The 13,638-nt window shown below is 48.8% G+C and overlaps 1 protein-coding gene across 4 annotated transcripts in view; it reads right to left on the reverse strand.

Moving 5' to 3' along the window:
• Positions 1 to 3,382: 3,382 nt before the first annotated feature.
• Positions 3,383 to 13,638, reverse strand: part of DDIAS (DNA damage induced apoptosis suppressor) — a 34,103-nt gene continuing 23,847 nt past the window's right edge. For all 4 annotated transcript variants that reach the window (XM_075592600.1, XM_075592603.1, XM_075592601.1 and 1 more), the window contains one exon: positions 3,383 to 7,562. In XM_075592600.1, coding sequence (XP_075448715.1) covers positions 4,839 to 7,562 — 2,724 coding nt within the window. In that variant the 3' untranslated portion in view covers positions 3,383 to 4,838. The remainder of the gene's footprint in view (positions 7,563 to 13,638) is intronic.

Raw genomic sequence — 13,638 nt, forward strand, 5'->3', positions numbered from 1 at the left:
TAATTTGCTAGTAAATTCCAAAAACTTAATGGAGCGAGTGACTTATGGCTTCAGTCGCACACTGGTTGCCGAATATTAAGGTTTTAAAGCAGGTCTGGGGAAACGTTTTTAAAACAAACGTAGGTTTGAAGCAGGGGGTCACCGGAGCTGAACCCCAGATTTCAGCTCCAGAGACTCCCTGCTTCCCGAGATACATACCTCCGTAGGGGGTGCTGGTAGCAGCTCTGGCTGGGCTAGTTTGAGCTAATATAATGGAGGCTGAAATGTCCCACGGGCCAATTGGAAGCCGTGACATCATCCCTTGCAGATTTTTATTGGCACACGTGTTGTGGGATATTTAAACAGCAGAGATACCGGCATCCCATACACCCAGCAGGGTGTCCCCAGAGCTGAAATTAATACGGTTCAGCTCAGGAGACCCCTGCTTGAAACCTATTTAAAAAGGTGTCCCCAGGACAGCCGCTTTAATGTCTCTGTCAATATGGTCACGAAGGTCTGCCTCATTCTGGACAATAGAAAGTTGCAACAGTCATCAGGAAGATGTTGTGGCTTTATATTGGTTACTCATGCCGCCTGTTTTTGTTTAGTGGAAAAGTAAAATCTTAATGCCTCATGAACCAACAGGTCTCTGAAACTGTAAGTAGCAGTTCAGGCAACAGGACATCTACGTAATTTCTTACGAATATGTCAATGTGCACGATAATATAATAATGTACAATATTATAAAGTGGGAATTAATCATTTAACCTACCAAGATTGTTGTATGCGTCTGGTTTAGAAAGAGACAAATTGAAACAAATAACCACAGTGTAAGCAAACATAATTTGCACAGTTACAAACAATACAAAATATAATTTCAATTTTGCTATAGAACAGCCACGGTAACTAACCTCATCCCCTGCTCCAAATATTTATTACAAAGGTTTGTTTTTGTATGGAAGATATTGCTACATTCAACTTTTATGGCATATGGGAAAGTAAACGATCACTTACGTTTACTCACTCACTTTGACAAGATAGTAACGTTATGTGCAGTTTTTGCTTCTAGGAAACACAACCGTAAGATAATATAACACTATGATCCCTATTCAGGGGCATATTCACTAAATAATTGTAAACCATACTGGCTCGGCCCCAGGGCCACCGACAGCTTTCATTGGGCCCCCCCGTGTCAACGGCCTTGCAAGCCTTTCTTTCTCTTACACTTCCCCCCTCACTCTCAGCCCCTCTATTTCTCCCCCCCTCCTCCCCCTCATATACCCCCCTCACCCTTAAGCGGTGGGAAGTAAGGGGTAAAGGGGGGAGGTAAAGTATGAGGTAAAGGGTGGGGGAACAAGAAGGTATGGGGAGGGGAAAGAAGTATTGGCTGATTGAAGTTTACCTTGGTGTGGAGTGCTGGAAGAGGAAGCAGGAACATGCAAATATCCGTGGGTGCTCCTCAAATAGGTAGGGGTGGGGGTCAATTTGTTATGGGCCAGAGAAGTGTGAGGGGCTGGAGGGGGGTTGTTATGGTGGGGGTGGGGGTGTGAGTGGAGGGAGTACTGGGCGGCAGCGGCGGGCCCTGGCGTGGTAGGGCAGAGTAGTCAAGGTGAAAGAATAGGAGACAGTGTTCCTATGCAATGCTCACAGGAAACAGCCATGCAGTGCAAACAATAAAATAGTTCCAAATCACACAGCAAATGTAGTTATGTCCTTGTCACTAAAACCCTTTTGAGCCACTCTTTGTGGACTCCCACTAACCCCTATGCAGGGTATACTTAGTATGGGTGTCACAGGCCATGGGTATAATGCAAACAGGATAAAGGAAACTCACATATCTCTTGAGATCCAGGTGCTGTGGGGCGTGCTCCTACCAGGTTGGAGTGCAAATGCAGAAATTTCTTGGATGGTGGTGCAGCAGCCTTTGAAAAAAGCGTTTGTCTGTTGCTGTTTTTTTATGTGCCATTAAACGTTTTGTACCCAGTATATTGCTATTTTGGTCCCACGAATTTTTTCAAAGGCTGCTGCACCCCCATCCAAGAAATTTCTGTAGGACAGAGTAGGAAATAAGCAGCTGCACAGCTGAGAAGATTCAAACTTTATTCCTGCCTGTGCAATTACTTATTTCAGTTAATCCCCACCCACCAGGAAGGCCCTGATTGGTTCTATAGCTAAGCTAATAATTTATGTTTCTTTTATGGACTTATTGACCGGGCCCCCGAACTCACCGGGCCCTGAACAGGAGTCCCGGTTGTCCCCCCGGTCGGTAGCCCTGCTCAGCCCATTCAAGTGATGTCTTATGGTGCTGCATGGTGTTAAAGCTCAGCATCTCCTAATAAATCTGGCCTTTAACATGATTTGAAGTCTTGTCTGTCGTGTAAGCTGTGAGCTCCCTCCATTTGCTCATAACGCCCTTAACATGGAGAAGCAGTATACTAAACCGGAGCTTCCTAGTTACATTTTATTAGTATATGTCTAAATGCATTACTTCACAGTTCTAGCTGTTCCTCTTCTCCCGGCATTTCCAGCTCCTGACACGCAAGGCCATCTGTGTCAAACGACTGCCATCCTGCTCCTAATGAGGTGCCAGCTGGCACCACAGAACACTTCAAACGGGTTAGACTGCGGGCCAGCATAATGCTGGCTTTACACATGGCCATGAGTGGGGACCGTAAACTGACCATCATGTCATTTGCAAATATTAACGCCATCATTGTTCCTGCTTAGAGCATCTGGATAACGGCTTATGCACAATTAACTAAACGGTTAATACATACCATGTACCATAACACAACACTCTTATGCACCTGTTAAAAAACCACAACGCCTTTCAGTGGTGTTGCTTTATTTAAATACAACTCAGACATTTTATTGCGCCTTGTAATACTTTGTTATGATTGTGCAGTATTTCTCCTACCCCTCTGAGGTACTAAGGTTGGCTAATACCGTGCGTCAGGTCTGACCCTTTGCCTACTGAAATATAAAACCCTCAGAGTGCGCAGTATCAACCGTAATTAAAGCAGAGCTTCTGCTGCTACAAATTCTGTACTATGGAACAGATCTAATATAGCTACATTAATCCCTTTCATTGCCGCATTGCAGGAGCTCTGGCAGAAAACAGTTATAGGGACAGTCCCTCTTACAACTAATAGTGTGTGTATATATAAGCAATTGGCATTTGGCACCTTTAAACATTCTTTTTTAAAAACATTTGATGGCTTTATTGTAGTCAATGCCTTGTACTGTTTTTACCGTCTTTACCCACTCTCTTTTATAAGACCACATTTGTAAAGTTGTCTAGATGCAAGGATATTCTTTTTCTGTTGATTTGTGTAAACTAATTATGTTGCCATCATTAACAGGAGGTTAAAATAAATTACCAGATAGGATTTGAAACACAAAGGACAAAAAAAAAAAGTGTTTTTATTTTTCGCAAGAAACAATACGTTTTACATTAAAGGTTGATTTCATCTAAGAAAGACAAAGTAAAATAAAAGTATGCCCCTCTTTGTGGGACTGCCCCTTTAACTAAAAAATAAATCTGCAATACAAAGTGTAATGTGCTTCACAGGGGAGGAAGTTAAAATGCTAAATTAAAGATTCTTTATTGCTATTTCATAATTATACTTTTATTTAATTAAACCCAAGACTCAATCCCAAAGGGCCACAGTTACTTATAGAGAATAATGTATGCTCAGCAAAGGTTTGTAAAATCCCCAATCACAAGCATGCGAAGAACAAAGGCTAGTTGCAACCCAACAATGTATTGTGAGCAGTTTGCTTTCATGTTTAATGCTCTTAGCACGCTGAAGTATACATACTGTAGCTCATTATACAGATGCAGTGTTTGCTGGAGCTATACAAAAATAAATAAACATGGCATACAATAGAAACTGGAACAAATCAGTAGTCAATTAACGTTTGCTGTAAATACTTTTTCAAATGTCTTTTTTTTAACCCTTTCGCCACCAGGAAGGCCAGCAACGCATGGTCAAAAAGGTTACTTATCCATAGTAATTTCATTATTTTGAAACTGTCAATATACTGTATATGCATGAGGGGAGCTATCGAAGGTGCCCCGGGGTACAAATCAATTCTTGTCTGGTTAACCGTGTCTTAGATATAGGGCACACCGCTTCCCACATGAGAGATCCAATGTCCCAATAGCTACATTGCACTATACAACATGCAGCAGAGTATGTACAGTAACAGGAGTCAAACACAGTAATGCAAATTAATCTTCATTATTGCACCTTTAAAACCCCATGGCCCTGATTCACTAAACTTGGGTAGCCTATTTAAAGCTGCAATCCCCACTCGTGAGGTACAGAATCCAGGGACCTCCAGGATCTCAAAATATTTGCATTTTTTTATTATTAAATCAAAAAATGTAACATTAACCCGGTTTTGATTGTAGGGTTGGAGAAGGGTAAACCCTTTATTTGCAATAGATGTTATTACGGTAATGCCAAGAAATGCCTTACTAGCCTTTTTGGAATGCAATGAGCTCAAATACAGTGGTTGTTTTTGCTTATAGTTAGCTCAGCGTACAGAGCGTTAACTCAGGGAGAATAATGCCCCTTCCTGTTTTAGGTGAAGTCACGTTACTTGCCTTAATTTAACAAAGCTTAACGAATCAAGGTTTTGGTCAGCCTGTGGGTTTTTAAATATGCAATATTAAAGCTTTTTATCTATGTTCTTTGGATACGTATTTTCTTACGTAAAATATTAAGTTGCCAAAGTAGTCATGTGCAAAACAGCTATTGGGACCTTGGATATCCAATTTGAGAAGCAGAGTGTGCCATATATCTCCTTACGTCCGGATCAAGAGTGGAGGTTAACTGGGCAACAATACAATTTCAAAACAGTCGCCTCTGAAGATTGTTACATTGCTGTGAAACGGTAGATATTTGGGAGAATAGTTCAGGGGACCAGTCACTCAGAAAATTATTTGTTTCAGTCAATGAGTAAGCAATCTCTCCAAAAGGAAGGGATAGGCAGTTTGTAGGAGATAATTTAACGATTTCATTGAGTGTATTCTTTAGAAATCTGTCCTTTTCTTTTGTTTTTTCACTAGCATTATTACACACTGCTGGACTTTCATCATAACTTGTACATGTCTTCATTTCGGTACTAAATAGATTTTCATGTGCTTGGTTGCTATAGTTCGCTTTATTTTCTAAAAGATATCTTTTTCTAGCAGCTTTGCATACGGGAAATTCCCTCCTTGGTTGCTTGGTTCCCAATCTTGGCATTTCTGAATTTACAAATGTGGGATAGACAAGCAGTTTTGTTGAGGACGGGGGGATACATTCTTCAGAATCACTCGTAAAGCTTGTCAGGATTGGGCTTTTGGTGTTCTGAAAGTGAGCTGGAAATTCATTGGCTACAGCACAAAACATTGTTGGCTTATGAGCGAGCAAAGAAATTGCCATTTTCCTCCGCAAGCAATTTCTTAGTGAACCTTTACATTTTCTACGTATGGAAAAGACAATGCCTGAACTGCCATTTGATGATTTTTTAAGCAGCTGTCCATTAACTCCAAGGCAACCTGATTTAGTAGGTTGTTTTGCTACAGGAGTTAATTGTGAATACGGAATAGAGTCGTGAACATGTGAAGCATTTTTAAGCAGCTGTCCATTAACTCCAAGGCAACCTAGTCTTGCATCTTGTTTTGCTACAGGAGTGGATTGGGAGTACGGAATAAAGTCATGAACATGTGAAACATCCTCATCGGCAGCTTCATAATCCGACTGTAAATATGTTGAGAGTGCACGGAATCGTTGAGAAGAATAGGCATTGACATCTGTATACGTTGACTTCACAGAATTGCCCACTAACGGAATCAAATCTAGGCTGTATTTATTATTTTCCTCTGGAAAACTTCCCTCCATTGATACATCATTTGTTAAAGGTGGCAATTCTGCTGTAGTCTCCTGCATGGTGTCAATTGTATCAAAAAGGTCAGCAGAAGCATTATAGCTCTCATTGTACCTATTGTCACTGGATTTCAGTGGATGTTCCATGGTTCTTGTTCCTTCCATCGCTGTCACTTTCCATTCACTTGTTTGCCTATTTTCATTTATGGGCTTCCCTTTGAGATCAAAGCAAGATTGTTTCCATTCTAAAATGGGATGGTCCTTGTTTGCCAAAAGGGTGTTTTCAGAATTTAAGTTACTTAAACTTTGAGATACACAATACATTTCTTGGTTGCCATTTTCTTTGGTGCATATATAAACTGAATTCTCCTTCTGCTGTGAGCAGAGCATATTTTCCTGATTCGGGGTACGATTTAGTGAAGTTCTAGATATTTTATATATTGAATTAGTTTGTATTGATTGAGTTGCTAACGTATGAACAGGAATTCTATGCTCATCTGAAGCAGGAGAAACCTCATTTAAATGTTTTTCATAGGGCAACATGTTAGTTTGGTATTGAGGATATAAAACAGAAGACAACTTATTAACACCTTTGGATATTAGGGAGAAATGGCTAGCATGCAATGCATTCCTCTCATCTTCACATACACTATTATGCTTTGTGTCGCAAAATGCACTGTGTCTGTCTTGTTTAACATTTTGCTTTTTCTGAGGTAACATTCGAGTTGTACATTGTGGAAGCAAATCAATTGGTGTCCTAGTTAGCTTAAGTGATGTCCTGGAAAGCCTTGCATCAGAACAGTCTGTTATTGCATTGAAGTGAGATTCACAAGTTTTAAAACCCAGCTGAGATGTTATGTCCTTGCCGTTTTCAACTCTTGCTATAAATTCACTTAGACTTTCAGAGAACAGAAAATCATCCCAAACCTCAGCCTCGTCTTGAGATGTTCCAGCTGCCTTCACATTCTTGGAAGACAAATCAAGAGTACACAAGAAACTAACTTGGCTCACACAACTTACTGAGCTCCAAGAATTTTCCTGCCTGGAAGTAATTTTTGATTTGGAACAGTTACCCTGAATACTCGATGTGTTGTGAAGGGGACTGCAGCCATTTTTATTACCATGTGACTGGGGAACTAATGAAGAAGTAGTCACAGACTCACTTGTAAATTTGCTTCTAAGTGCATTAGTATTAGGGGTGCTGGATGGACTAGTCAGAAGGATGTCTTCAACTTTTTCTTGACTTGAATTATTGTGGAGGAAATCTTGACTAGTTTGGGAAGCACACTTAAAATTACTGTACTTTTCTGAGGAGTCTTGCTTAGCCCTTTTTAAAAGATCACTGCTAAATGCGCAGGCTGAAGATTTTCTTGATGTGTCAACCAGAGATGAGGATGTTAAACCAAACGATTGTTGCCAAAACTCAAAAAAAGGATGATTGCCACTTGAATGAAATCCATGGTTGCTATCAGAGGTGCATAAGTTAGTTAACTCAATACTAGAGTTATGTGCTGGAATAGAACTGCTATCAGTTATTTGATTGCCATTTAATAATGACTTCAAGAGCTGATTGTAGTAGTTGAAAACTGTGTAACCAATGGGATCATCATGTGTCAGAGCAATCTGGCACGCCACCATGTGCCTATTTGAACCATATAAACAATAACTGTGGATGGAAGGTTGTTCAGGCTGATTTCCAGGAATCTGTAAAGAAATACATACAATTTGCATCACGTATTTCTTGGTATGCATATATTCAGTTTTACTAAATCAGCTCACTGGGGCAGAACCATTTGGGTTTTTTTTTTTAACATTATGGCAGGGACCCAGATCCTGTCAAATTCGTGCATGCATGAGTGTAGTTATAATATATAAATAAAATCAGGAACAGGGCACACCCACACACAACACAGAATATGAAATAAGGTAAAGGGAGGGCACATACCATCCAAGAAGGGACCAAAAAAAAAAAAAGGTACCTTGACAATAGGTCCCAGTGGGGACAGAAACGGTGAGTTAATAAATTTCACTTTTTTGGAGTATAGGACTGCCTGTCCTAAATAATAATAATAATAATAATAATAAATATAATATTACTGATTCAGGGCAATATTAGTAATCATGTATCAAGACTCAAAATGTTACATGTTAGACAACCAATTCTGCATTGAACTATATGTGTATACAGTATAAGAGAACCAAGCAAATGTTCAAGCAGAAGCTTTAAATAACAAGGCTGAACCCAAATTCATGGACAGAATATGATATAGAGTTTGGAGGAGCTGCAGTAGAGCACAAACTACAAAGCACAACAAAACAGACTAAAATGTTCACAAAAATAACTAAAGAAGCAATAGTGTCGTCTAAGCCAGCGGTGCGCAAACTGGGGGGGGGGGGGGAGGGGGCGCAAGATTGTTTAAGAGGGGCGCAGGCAGAGGGCAGCGATTTTTGCCAGAAGCAGAGAAAAGCAGTTGGTAGCTGCAATTTCCCTTTCAGGCCATTAGGTGGCGCTGTGCTACACAGCTCCTGCAGTTCTTCATTTATTCTTATTACATGCAGCGGGAGGAGACTGAGTGTCAGAGTGTGACATTGAGTGTGACATGGGGAGGGAGGGGGTGAGTGTGACATGGGGAGGGGGAGGTGAGTGTGACATGGGGAGGGAGGGGGTGAGTGTGACATGGGGAGGGAGGGGGGGCGAGTGTGACATGGGGAGGGGGGGGGGGCGAGTGTGACATGGGGAGGGGGGGGCGAGTGTGACATGGGGAGGAGGGGGCGAGTGTGACATGGGGAGGGGGGGTGAGTGTGACATGGGGAGGGGGAGTGAGTGTGACATGGGGAGGGAGGGGGTGAGTGTGACATGGGGGGGGTGTGAGTGTGACATGGGGAGGGGGCGGGCGAGTGTGACATGGGGAGGGGGGAGGGCGAGTGTGACATGGGGAGGGGGGGCGGGCGAGTGTGACATGGGGAGGGGGGGCGGGCGAGTGTGACATGGGAGGGGGGTGAGAGTGTGACATGGGGAGGGGGGGTGAGAGTGTGACATGGGGAGGGGGTGTGTGAGAGTGTGACATGGGGAGGGAGGGTGAGAGTGACATGGGGAGGGAGGGTGAGAGTGTGACATGGGGAGGGGGAGGTGAGTGTGACATGGGGAGGGGGGGTGAGTGTGACATGGGGAAGGGGGGTGAGTGTGACATGGGGAGGGAGGGGGTGAGTGTGACATGGGGAGGGAGGGGGTGAGTGTGACATGGGGAGGGGGGGTGAGTGTGACATGGGGAGGGGGGGGGTGAGTGTGACATGGGGAGGGGGGGGCGGGCGTGACATGGGGAGGGGGGGGCGGGCGAGTGTGACATGGGGAGGGGGGGCGGGCGAGTGTGACATGGGGAGGGGGGGCGGGCGAGTGTGACATGGGAGGGGGGTGAGAGTGTGACATGGGGAGGGGGGGTGAGAGTGTGACATGGGGAGGGGGTGTGTGAGAGTGTGACATGGGGAGGGGGTGTGTGAGAGTGTGACATGGGGAGGGAGGGTGAGAGTGACATGGGGAGGGAGGGTGAGAGTGACATGGGGAGGGAGGGTGAGAGTGACATGGGGAGGGAGGGTGAGAGTGACATGGGGAGGGAGGGTGAGAGTGACATGGGGAGGGAGGGTGAGAGTGACATGGGTGGGGGGGGGAGTGTGAGACATGGGGAGGGGGGGTGAGTGACATGGGGAGGGAGGGTGAGAGTGACATGGGGAGGGAGGGTGAGAGTGACATGGGTGGGGGGGATGAGTGTGAGACATGGGGAGGGGGGGTGAGAGAAACATGGGGATGAGAGAGAAACTGGCGGGAGGGAGAGGGAGAGAGAAAGAGAGAGAGAGAGACACTGGCGGGAGGGGGAGAGAGAGAGAGAGAGACACTGGCAGGAGGGAGAGAGAGACATTGGCGGGAGGGAGAGAGAGACACTGGCGGGAGGGAGAGAGAGACACTGGCGGGAGGGAGAGGGAGAGAGACACTGGCGGGAGGGAGAGAGAGAGACTGGCGGGAGGGAGAGAGAGAGAGAGACTGGCAGGAGGGAGAGAGAGAGACTGGCGGGAGGGAGAGAGAGACACTGGCGGGAGGGAGAGAGAGAGAAACTGGCGGGAGAGAGACACTGGCGGGAGGGAGAGAGAGATAGAGACACTGGCGGGAGGGCGAGAGAGAGAGAGAGACACTGGTGGGAGGGAGAGAGAGAGAGACACTGGCGGGAGGGAGAGAGAGAGAGACACTGGCGGGAGGGAGAGAGAGAGTGTGACATGGGGAGGGAGGGTGAGAGTGTGACATGGGGAGGGGGGGTGAGTGTGACATGGGGAGGGGGGGTGTGAGAGTGTGACATGGGGAGGGAGGGTGAGAGTGTGACATGGGGAGGGGGGGTGAGAGTGTGACATGGGGAGGGAGGGTGAGAGTGTGACATGGGGAGGGAGGGTGAGAGTGTGACATGGGGAGGGAGGGTGAGAGTGACATGGGGAGGGGGGGTGAGTGTGTGACATGGGTGGGGGGGTGAGAGAAACATGGGGATGAGAGAGACACTGGCTGGAGGGAGAGAGAGAGAGACAGAGAGACACTGGGGAGAGAGAGAGAGAGACTGGCGGGAGAGAGAGAGAGAGAGAGAGACTGGCGGGAGAGAGAGAGAGAGAGAGAGAGAGACACTGGCAGGAGAGAGAGAGAGAGACACTGGCGGGAGAGAGAGAGAGAGACACTGGAGGGAGAGAGAGAGAGAGAGAGAGACACTGGCGGGAGGGAGAGAGAGAGAGAGACACTGGCGGGAGGGAGAGAGAGAGAGACACTGGCGGGAGGGAGAGAGAGAGACACTGGCGGGAGGGATAGAGAGAGACACTGGCGGGAGGGAGAGAGAGAGAGAGAGACACTGGCGGGAGGGAGAGAGAGAGAGAGAGAGACACTGGCGGGAGGGAGAGAGAGAGAGAGACACTGGCGGGAGGGAGAGAGAGAGAGACACTGGCGGGAGGGAGAGAGAGAGACACTGGCGGGAGGGATAGAGAGAGAGACACTGGCGGGAGGGAGAGAGAGAGAGACACTGGCGGGAGGGAGAGAGAGAGAGACACTGGCGGGAGGGAGAGAGAGAGACACTGGCGGGAGGCAGAGAGAGAGACACTGGCGGGAGGGAGAGAGAGAGACACTGGCGGGAGGGAGAGAGAGAGACACTGGCGGGAGGGAGGGAGAGAGACACTGGCGGGAGGGAGGGAGAGAGAGACACTGGCGGGAGGGAGAGAGAGAGAGAGAGAGAGACACTGGCGGGAGGGAGAGAGACACTGGCGGGAGGGAGAGAGACACTGGCGGGAGGGAGAGAGAGAGAGACACTGGCGGGAGGGAGAGAGAGAGAGACACTGGCGGGAGGGAGAGAGAGAGAGACACTGGCGGGAGGGAGAGAGAGAGAGACACTGGCGGGAGGGAGTGAGAGAGAGACACTGGCGGGAGGGAGAGAGAGACACTGGCGGGAGGGAGAGAGAGACACTGGCGGGAGGGAGAGAGAGACACTGGCGGGAGGGAGAGAGAGACACTGGCGGGAGGGAGAGAGAGACACTGGCGGGAGGGAGAGAGAGACACTGGCGGGAGGGAGAGACACTGGCGGGAGGGAGAGACACTGGCGGGAGGGAGAGACACTGGCGGGAGGGAGAGACACTGGCGGGAGAGAGAGAGAGAGACACTGGCGGGAGGGAGAGAGACAATGGCGGGAGGGAGAGAGACACTGGCGGGAGGGAGAGAGAGAGAGAGACACTGGAGGGAGAGCGTGAGAGACACTGGAGGGAGAGCGTGAGAGACACTGGAGGGAGAGCGTGAGAGACACTGGAGGGAGGGAGAGAGAGAGACACACTGGCGGGAGGGAGAGAGAGAGAGACACTGGCGGGAGGGAGAGAGAGAGAGACACTGGCGGGAGGGAGAGAGAGAGAGACACTGGCGGGAGGGAGAGAGAGAGAGAGACACTGGAGGGAGAGCGTGAGAGACACTGGAGGGAGAGCGTGAGAGACACTGGAGGGAGAGCGTGAGAGACACTGGAGGGAGTGTGAGAGAGACACTGTCGGGAGAGTGTGATAGAGACACTGTCGGGAGGGAGAGAGAGACACTGGCGGGAGGGAGAGAGAGAGAGACACTGGCGGGAGGGAGAGAGAGACACTGGAGGGAGAGCGTGAGAGACACTGGAGGGAGAGCGTGAGAGACACTGGAGGGAGAGCGTGAGAGACACTGGAGGGAGAGCGTGAGAGACACTGGAGGGAGAGCGTGAGAGACACTGTCGGGAGAGTGTGAGAGAGACACTGTCGGGAGGGGGAGAGAGACACTGGCGGGAGGGAGAGAGAGAGAGAGACACTGGAGGGAGAGTGAGAGAGAGAGAGACACTGGAGGGAGAGTGTGAGAGAGACACTGGAGGGAGAGTGTGAGAGAGACACTGGAGGGAGAGTGTGAGAGAGACACTGGAGGGAGAGTGTGAGAGAGACACTGGAGGGAGAGTGTGAGAGAGACACTGGAGGGAGAGTGTGAGAGACACTGGAGGGAGAGTGTGAGAGACACTGGAGGGAGAGTGTGAGAGAGACACTGAGGGGAGGGAGGGATACTGGTGGGAGGAAGAAACACACAATGGCTGGAGGGAGAGTGAGAGAGACACTGGGGAAGGAGAGAGTGAGAGACACTGGAGGAGGGAGACACTGGGGGTAGTGAGAGACTGGGGGGAGTGAGAGAGACTAGGGGGAGGGAGAAAGAGAGATAGAGAAAAACACTGGGAGAGAGAGTGGGGGGGGGGAGAGACACTGAGAGGAGGGATAGAGAGACACTGGAGGGGGAGTGAGAAATACTGGGAGAGGGAGAGACTGGGAGAGGAGTGTGAAACTGTGGCATGGGGAGGGGAGGGGAGTGTGTGACATGGGTGGGGGGGTGAGAGAAACATGGGGATGAGAGAGAGACACTGGCGGGAGGGAGAGAGAGAGAGACACTGGCGGGAGGGAGAGAGAGAGAGAGACACTGGTGGGAGGGAGAGAGAGAGAGACACTGGCGGGAGGGAGAGAGAGAGAGAGAGACACTGGCGGGAGGGAGAGAGAGAGAGACACTGGCGGGAGGGAGAGAGAGAGAGAGAGAGAGAGACACTGGCGGGAGGGAGAGAGAGAGAGAGACACTGGCGGGAGAGAGAGAGAGAGAGAGAGACACTGGCGGGAGGGAGAGAGAGAGAGAGACACTGGCGGGAGGGAGAGAGAGAGAGACACTGGCGGGAGGGAGAGAGAGAGACACTGGCGGGAGGGAGAGAGAGAGACACTGGCGGGAGGGAGAGAGAGAGACACTGGCGGGAGGGAGAGAGAGAGACACTGACGGGAGGGAGAGAGAGAGACACTGACGGGAGGCAGAGAGAGAGACACTGGCGGGAGGGAGAGAGAGAGAGACACTGGCGGGAGGGAGAGAGAGAGAGACACTGGCGGGAGGGAGAGACACTGGCGGGAGGGAGAGACACTGGCGGGAGGGAGAGAGAGAGAGACACTGGCGGGAGGGAGAGAGACACTGGCGGGAAGGAGAGAGAGAGAGACACTGGCGGGAGGGAGAGAGAGAGAGAGAGAGAGAGAGACACTGGAGGGAGAGCGTGAGAGACACTGGAGGGAGAGCGTGAGAGACACTGGAGGGAGAGCGTGAGAGACACTGGAGGGAGAGCGTGAGAGACACTGGAGGGAGAGCGTGAGAGACACTGGAGGGAGAGCGTGAGAGACACTGGAGGGAGAGCGTGAGAGACACTGGAGGGAGAGCGTGAGAGACACTGGAGGGAGAGCGTGAGAG

Source organism: Ascaphus truei, chromosome 3 (genome assembly GCF_040206685.1).
Source record: "Ascaphus truei isolate aAscTru1 chromosome 3, aAscTru1.hap1, whole genome shotgun sequence".
NCBI classification, from domain to species: domain Eukaryota; kingdom Metazoa; phylum Chordata; class Amphibia; order Anura; family Ascaphidae; genus Ascaphus; species Ascaphus truei.